The sequence below is a fragment of the Mustela erminea genome, chromosome 1, assembly GCF_009829155.1.
Source record: "Mustela erminea isolate mMusErm1 chromosome 1, mMusErm1.Pri, whole genome shotgun sequence".
NCBI classification, from domain to species: Eukaryota; Metazoa; Chordata; class Mammalia; order Carnivora; family Mustelidae; genus Mustela; species Mustela erminea.
This window is the reverse complement of record NC_045614.1, coordinates 140,847,080-140,855,943: the sequence shown is the minus strand read 5'-3', so window position 1 is coordinate 140,855,943 and position 8,864 is coordinate 140,847,080. Positions and strand designations below refer to the sequence as shown.

Here is an 8,864-nt window from a genome sequence, read left to right as displayed (position 1 = left end):
TAAATGTGATTTTCCATTTATTGGGAATTCTAGAAAAGGCAAAACAAGTGACAAAAAGCAGATCTATGGTTGCCAATGGGTAGAAGTAGAAGCAGGGGATTGGTTGCAAAGGGGAACAAGGGAAATTCAGGTGATGAGAATCTTCTAGATGAAGACTGTGATGGTAGCAATTACAGGACTTTATACATTTGACAAAATTCACTGAATTATACACTTAAATTGGCAAATTTTATTATATATAAAATAATACCTTGAAGCTTAAAAAAAAAGCATGGAAATACATCAAAATATAACAGTGGTTAGCATGCTTTTCTTTGTTCAATTCTCAAATATTCTACAATGAGGGTATACTGTTTAAAAACCCGAATAAAAATGCCATTTAAAAATAATTAGCATATTATATGATTATACCACATGATCCTGACAATTACTTAAAAAATGCAAACTCAGTGAAGAGTGGAAAGACATTTACGATTTACTTTGGGTGAGGGGATACTAAAATTCCTTCTAAAGCTTTTCAATAATCTCTACCTCTCAGGGTGGACTTTGTTTCACAACTACATTAAGAACAGAAAATTACTTGTTGTAATAGGTATAAATGTATCTAGAGCTTTTGCTCAGGTTAATGAATGAGGAAGCAATGCATATACTCACTTTTCAAAGACACTTTCTAAAAAGATTATTCAGTGGCTTCTTTTTCCCCCTCTTAGTTTCTGCTTCAGGGTTTAAGAGTTAGTCTAGGTATCACTAAGACTGGCGAGGCAAACAGATTTTTCTTTTTAATGTCTTACTCCTTAAAACTGCTAAAAAACGTAGTTCTTAGGCCTGGAATAAATCTTCCACTCAGTAATACACTATTTTGTAAACAAAAGAAACAACACAAATAGCACCTTCAATCAAGATTTCCATCCTGATCAGCTGTACAGGAGAAGAAACTGGGGGTGACAGTGACTGCTTTAGCCTCTTTCAATAGCTCATCTACTTAAACAATCCTTCAGGAACAATTTCCTCATTCTTATGGAGATTAAATACTGGTTTGAGAACATGGAACAAATGAACCAATAATCCTCCCTCCCTTTTATTAACAGATTCTTTAAATGCTATCTTCCAAGACCAGTTTGGCCTACTGTGAATTTAAACCAGAGAGTAAAGGCAAGAAAAGACAGACACAAACATAAACACCCTTACAAACAGACCCTAATGGTCATCTTAAGTTTAGGAACAAGACCACAACACCATGATATGACTCAATCTAAGAATTCAGTTAAGAGATCACTTTTGGGAGACTAGCTGAAAGAATGGACTTAGGACACACAGTACATTCAAAACCTTTAGAAGGCAACAACAGGCTGACATACATTCACAGAAATGGGAGCAGTACCTGAACCAGTGGTGCTAAACACATCATCACAGCACTATCAATCAATCCCAATCATTGTTTGATACTCTTCCTTTGGTTTCTCTGCATTTACTGGAAGGCACAAGAAAATGTGTATTTTTAAGGATGCAGCAGATGTTCTTCCTAAATTTCTTTTGCAGTATGTTCAGGACTACTACCTCTTACACCTCTTGTCATACATGTGGGTCAAACTTAGATCACAAAAGAAATGGAAGAAACAGGCCTCAGCAAACAGTGATGCAGACTATGTATTTCAGTTAATATGCTTTCTGCCAAGTTAAACAAAATACACTACCCGAAAGTGGCTAACTCCATAAAGGAGGGTTTATCAAAATAAGTCCACGTGCAAGGCAGGTCTCAAATTGGGTAATTCAGCAGCTCACCAGCATTATCATGGACTCTGGTGAATTACATCTTCCCACTGAGCCAACGTCATTATCCTCTGCAATGCTAAAATGGCTACAGTAGTGCTAAATTCAGACAAGACAATGTCCAAAGGAGAAAACTCCTCCAAGTCTACTAGTGAAGAAAATCTTTCTCAGATGTCCCCTTGCAGATCTCATCAGTTGCAACAGGTTCATACGCTGATGGCTCATGTTACTTGTAAGAAGAGTTAAGGCCATATACGATTGGCTTAGAACAATCCGATCTACCCTTGGGGAAGAGTCCAATATCCCTGGGCACCAGGCTACAGAGGGGAAACCCTTCAACAATCAAGCAAATGGGGAGGGCCAAATGGCTCTTAGGATAGCAACCAACGATACTTGTCAGTCCGCTGAAAACACTAGCCTATCACTCACTAGCCTTAAAAATCACACGAGCTTCCATTATCTGAGAGGGTAAAACAGGACTAAGGACATGGAAATGAGTATAACATAACAGATTGTTAATAAAAAAATAAAATTCAGGGACAAATAAAAACTAAGATTTAGTGAGTACATTGTGTGTGTCAGAAACTAGGCTATGCACTTTAAATGTATCAACATATTTAATCCTCACAATTGTTACCTGTATTTTATAGATAAATAAAAAACAGAGAAGCCAGTAAGTACCTTGCCCAAGGGAGCTGGTAAGTCAAAGCTGAAGTCTGAACTTAAGTGACCAAGTTTAGATTCACTTTCTCAATTGCTACATTATGCTAATGTAAAAGGGGTACAAATATATTCTAAAAAGATTTAAAAAAACCGAGTAAGCCAAACGATAGAGATGTAGAAACCAAGCCAAAATTTAGCTGAGATTTATACACTGTACATTTTATTAAATACTGGGCTTTTTTACAACAAATTAATTCTGAGAGAAGTTTCCTTTAAAAATGTGGTTGTGTTCAAATTCTTGACACTGCTTCTTGCCATTCTTTTTCCTGGTTTCCATACTCAGTCATACTACAGGCAGAAAGATTAACTTCTCATAACAGAACAAAGGAATTTCTCAAGTGGTACAACTCAATATATAGCAGAATAGTCCTCCCAAAGTGTGGCCATGACCACAACAGAATATATGATGAGAGAACATATTGCTTTTTATGTTAGATTTATAATAGCTACAGATAACATTTTTAAATCATGCACATTACGTCTTTACTACCCACTAAAGGTTTCTACTTTACATATGGAAATTATTCATGTCCCATGGTTTGGCATCTAGCCAAAAATTAAACTATGATGGAAAATGGCTATCAAATTTTCAGACCACCACAGAAAAGTTGTCAGCTGTAATATCCATCCTGGAATCGTGGTGGTAAGTTCCTGGGACTTGCTTTTTCCTGTGTTTTGATCAAGTCTATGATAGCTGACAGTACAGCACAGTCTCTGGATTTAGTGTCTTTCCAATCTACAGGATGAGGACTTTCGATCTTCTCTTGCAGAAGGATATCTAGCTCCTTTCTTAATTCCTAAGGTTGGAAAAATCACATATGTTCAACAAAGGCAGATATACTATTAAACTATGTAATACATAAAAGTGACTTTAGCTGTTACAAGCAAATTTCATAAGCTATTATACAGAAAACAGAAATATTTAGTGAACTACTAACTAAAGTATGTTTATGAGTACCCAACTGAAGTACAGTAAAGTTAATAAATTCAAACTTCAATCACTGAGCCATTTAGAATGGCCGATTCATAAGTACCTGAAAAAACAATCTGGAAAAACTATGCATAAATTTCTCAACACGGTTTGCTCTACTGAAATAGAGCAGGAAATGTTTAATATAACATATGTAACAGTTGGTATAAAAACCACAATACCACGTGCTAACTCCCATGTAGATTCAGATAAAATCATGTAAAGTCAGTCACCTTAACAAGATGGGCAATTCTTGCTGGAGACTGAAAGACAATCCATTCATCTACAGCAATAGTTTCCTGATCATTATCCTTCTGGATGGAAATATCACCTCCAAAGAATAAGAGACAATATGGGGAAACTTCTGTGCAGTCATATAAGTAAATCTGTAATGAGAAAACAAATTAATATATTCAGTAGTCTAAAAGGATTATTTCCACATTAATTCACGACCACCAGTATTGATCTATTAATGTTTTCCTTCTAAATTAGGTATTATCCTGCTAGTGTCAACTACAGAAACTAATTTTTAAAATACACCATTTTAATTAATTTATTTTTTCAAAATATTTTATTTATTTATGTGGGAGAGATGGAGTGAGCAAAAGCAGGGGCAGTGGCAGAGGAAAAGGGAAAAGCAGACTCCTTGCTGAGCAGAGATCCTGGGATCATGACCTTAAGCCAAAGGCAGACACTTAACCAAATGAGCCACCCAGGCGCCCTGAAGATACACCCATTTTCAACTGGCCAGTCTTCATTAATTCAGAGAAGACAGGAGTTTTTATATTTCTGCTTCGATTCAAACAATAGCACTATACTTTAAACAAAATATTTTCTGAGTGACAAAATGAAAGCATTAGTGTATCTGAAATCATTTTTTAAAAAGATTATTTATTTATTTATTTGACACACAGAGAGAGAGAGAGAGAGAGAGAACACAAGTGAGTGTGGGAGTGGGAGAGGGAGAAGCAGGCTTCCCAATGAGCAGAGCGCTCAATGTGGGGCTCAATCCTAGGACCCTGGGATCATGACCTGAGCTGAAGGCAGAGGCTTAACGACTCAGCCACCCAGGCACCCTGAAATTATTTTTATCTACACATAAGCAGAATTTTACTCAATGTTCTGACCAGTACTTATAGCTATATTGACATGCATGTCCACAAAATTCTCTGTATGGTGTAAACTCCTGTATACACCAGTACTTCTTGAAAGCGGGCTCTGAAGGAAAACTACGTGAATCAATTAACTGTCCAAAGTAATTAAAATACAAAGATCCATCATGACAGACACGTTGCACATTAAAAGTATAGATTTGCTTAAAGAACTTGTAATTCAGGTCAGAAAAAAATATTTCAGAACTAATTTTATGTTTAATTTTGGTAAGTACATAGAAGTAAAAATACATCAAGACTGATGTATTTCAGTCTTCAGTTCAGATCCATAATTATTTTAAATATTCACTTACACTACTTGTTCTCATCTTCAGATGATAGATAAGCCAGTTGTAGTGAAATTCTGTTTGCTCCACATTAACAGATTTAGGATGAATAGCAACCAGTCCATCAGATTTTGTGTAAACTTTGACCCTTTAAAAAAGTTAAAATGCAGTTTGTCAACAACAACAACAATAATTCTGGGAGATTCCAAACCAATCCCAGAATCCAAAAAGAAAAAAATTACACAGATGAGGCCAGATTATTTTTGTAATATAAATTTACAAATCTATATTTGAGAACAAAACAATTTATCTCAATTGGAAAGAGCTTTTAGTTAACATAATTCAGCAGGGACATGTTTGATAGTTTATCTTTAAATAGTCAACGGTAATTATTTGTATTAAATGACAGCATAAAAGCTGGTAATCCTTCCTATTTGTTTTTAAGAGCATTTTTTCTCTGGTTCTAGGAATTCATAAATGTTTTATCCGAAATCAAGAATCACGGTCATGAGTCATTATTCAGAATAAAATCAGAAATTATTTGTCCTTACCACAATCTATTTAACCAATCCCACCCTAGAGCCCTACATCACTACAGCAGTGGGGGCTGGTGAACTCTTTGCACAGGAACAGAGAGGAAATATTTTAGGCTCTATGGGTGTTATGAGTTCTGTCACAGCCTCACAACTCTGCTGACGGAGCAGGAAAGGACATAGACAACATATAAACAAATAGGTGTGGCTACGTTCCACTAAGAGTTTACAGAAACAACATTTTGGCCAAGCATGCTGAAATGTGCTGAACCCTGGCTGGGCTAGACCAAAATAGAGCACCAATACAAACAGAGCTACATTTTTTCCGTAAATTCTTCCTAGGATGGCAGAGAGATACATAATATGTATTTCAGAGTCTCTCTGTGACACTACCTGTAAAGTCAGGAAGATATAGGAAATGAAATCCGACGAAGTACTGGTATCAAAAAGTACCTGGATCACTTAAAATGAGGATAATCCAGCCACAATAATGAAAACTCATGTAACCCGTAATTTCATATGTTCAACAGGGTTTCTCAACCTCTGCGTTTTTGACATAGTAGACGGAGTAATCTTTGTTGTGGGTGCTGTCCTGGATATTAAAGGTTTAATAGATCCCTGGCCTCTATCCACTAGATGCTAATAGTACTGCTCCAGGTCTAACCACCACAAATGTCTCCAGACACAGCCAAATAAAATGTCCCTTGGCAAGCAGAGTCATCCCCACTGAGAAACACTGCCCTAAAACAATGTCTGCACATAGTCTACCTGCCCTAAAACAATGTCTGCACATAGTCTACTCTGCATCTTTATAGTCATAGGATATCTAAATTTTTTCATTTAAAGTCAGAATTATTTTGTTACTACACAGTTTTATAAGCCTATGAGCTTAAATGTCATTGTAATATATTATTAAATAATCTCCTCACTGGTATGGACATCTATGTTCTTTACAATATAGCTTTTAAAACACACGTGGTATTACTTCCCTAGGACATGGTGCTCAAGTTAATACATTTACCTGTGAATCCACCAAGCCACTATTTCATGTCTTGACAACTGACTCTAATCTAGTGTGCCTTCTAAAAGGGTACTACTAGTCATTTGAGACTTTTAGTTTCTCCATTTCCTCACTAGAATGAACTCATTTGGTATGCAAAAAATGTGCCTCACAATCTGCAATTACTACTGAAGCTGATTATTTGTAAATATATATATTTTAAAGTTCTACCTTATTTTTCGAAAGAGATAGATCATCACAATTTTCATCAAAGAGATAAATCACAAAATTATGTGTCTTAGAAGAAGAAAAGAAATCCTAAAAAAATCTTCTGTAAGTAATATCCATCCACCATTGATTTTTAATAACTGGCTTAGTTTCCTAATATTTACTCTAGTATTGTATTTTATTAACATTCTTTGTGAATAATAGCTGATGCCAGATATGTGCTGAGGGAAAGTGATGCCCATGTCAAACAAATGCCTTCATTAAGTGATCAAAAGTAAATAAGAATATGGTCCAAATATAAATAAGAACAAGTTTACAATATAAACTCTGCATTAAGAGGATTTCAAAAGTTTAAGGAGAGAATTAAGTAATTCATAATAATCTTCAATGCTTACATTTTCCTTTTTTTACCCAAATTTAGTCGGATTTTAGCAACTTTGGGATATAAACCAGCACAAATGACAGCTTTAATTATCTTCTCATTATCTATTGGGAGTAGGAAGACAGAGGGGGGGAAAAAAAAGTAAAATATAGATATAACAAACAAGGGCAGCAAGCTGATTTTTACACTGTATTTTCTGCTTACCTGAATTTATATTAGATTTTGGATCTTTAGGATTTCTACTGCTTACAAATCCAGCTCCAAGAAGATGCTCAGCAAACTGTCCTTTCATGTTATGCAGCATCTAGGGAGCAATGGTAACAAACAGAACCAGAATACCTTTCACAAGGGCTTACAGGAGCTGTAAAGTATGTACTCATTGATAGCTGTTAAGTTTTCCACGCTTTATAAAACACTGGCAAAAATGTGATGTTTTTAGAGCAGAGGTTGCAAAAACCTGTTTTTGTTAATGAAGTTTTCTTTTTTGGAACAGTTACGCTCCCTCATCTATTATCTATGGCCACTTTTACACTTATAAAGGCAGAAGTGAGAGACCATTTGGCCTATAAGCCTAAAATATTTAGTGTCTGATTTTTTTTTTTTTTTTACAGAAAAGGTTTGCCTGCTATAGGGAATAACCACTGACATTTAAGTACTGCTCCATTTTGCAAAAAAGATTCACTAATGTAATTTTTAAAGTTATTCTCCATCCTATATTTTGAAAAAAAATTCATAAAATTAAATAAAATAACCAACATCCACATTTCTACTACTGAGAATTAACTGCTGTTTTACAAAGTGGCAAGAAGGCTTTAAGGTCTTTTTTTGTTTTGAAGAATCATAATTTGAATACAAATGATGCATGGCTCATTATAAAGCACACAAGTAATACAGAAAAATACAAATGAAGAAATTTCCCTAAAGTCAGTACTGTCAAACTAACCATTAACTTAGGTAAATAATACTGTAGACACTTACCCATGTATACTGACAGAAGAATTGGACAGAAAGGCTATCCTAACAATGGGATAACAGTATAAAAACTGTTTTAATGAAAGTATTAAAATTAATTTTAGTTCAATTTTTGGGGGGTGCTGAGTAATTTTGTTTCAATTTAAAAAGAAAGTTAAATAGAAATATAAGTTGATGAATCCCAAATCTTCACAACCATGAGATAATAAAGGATCCTTACAAACTTAAAATAAGACATTATGATGGGGTGCCTAGGTGGCTCAGGTGGTTAAGCCTCTGCCTTTGGCTCAGGTCATGATCCCAGGGTCCTGGGATCCAGCCCCACATCAGGCTCTCTGCTTGGCAGTGAGTGTGCTTCTCCGTCTGCCTGCTGCTCTGCCTGCTTGTGTTCTCTCTCTCTCACTAATGTCCTATCTCAAATAAATGAATAAAAGCCTTTAAAAAAAAATTAGAGATTATGAAACATAAAGTTGGTCTTACTTAATTGTATGCCCCTTTTATGAACTGTGAGACTTAAGCTTCCCTAATTTTTCTGACTCTCTAGACCACCTCCTGGTTTTTTATTATCATTACTTTATACTGTTCAAGATAATAACCTTTATATTCTATTTTGTACCTATAATTCCAATACTGTTTTGCAATTGTACTGTATGTAAACAATATCACTGCACATGACCCACTGACTTAGCATGTACTCTCTATTCCTGAGACTCTTTTTGATTTATCTCTTAATAGACAGCATTTTACTGTCAGTGAGTTATTCAAGAACAGTTCATGGATGTAGTATTTCAAGTGCTTTCTTGAATACCTGTCCTGTCTTTATAGTTGAATTAATATGTTGACTGGAT

The 8,864-nt window shown here is 35.2% G+C and overlaps 1 protein-coding gene across 2 annotated transcripts in view; it reads right to left on the bottom strand.

The window, feature by feature from the left end:
* DHX36 (DEAH-box helicase 36) overlaps positions 1–8,864 on the bottom strand; it is a 52,486-nt gene continuing 43,622 nt past the window's right edge. Inside the window, exons 21-25 of one of the 2 annotated variants that reach the window (XM_032344428.1) lie at positions 7,249–7,348; positions 7,058–7,148; positions 4,929–5,049; positions 3,697–3,849; positions 1–3,290 (exon numbers count right to left, since the gene is read on the bottom strand). In XM_032344428.1, the coding sequence (XP_032200319.1) occupies positions 3,105–3,290; positions 3,697–3,849; positions 4,929–5,049; positions 7,058–7,148; positions 7,249–7,348 (651 nt within the window). In that variant the 3' untranslated portion in view covers positions 1–3,104. The remainder of the gene's footprint in view (positions 3,291–3,696; positions 3,850–4,928; positions 5,050–7,057; positions 7,149–7,248; positions 7,349–8,864) is intronic. The other variant, XM_032344434.1, reaches the window with a different exon arrangement.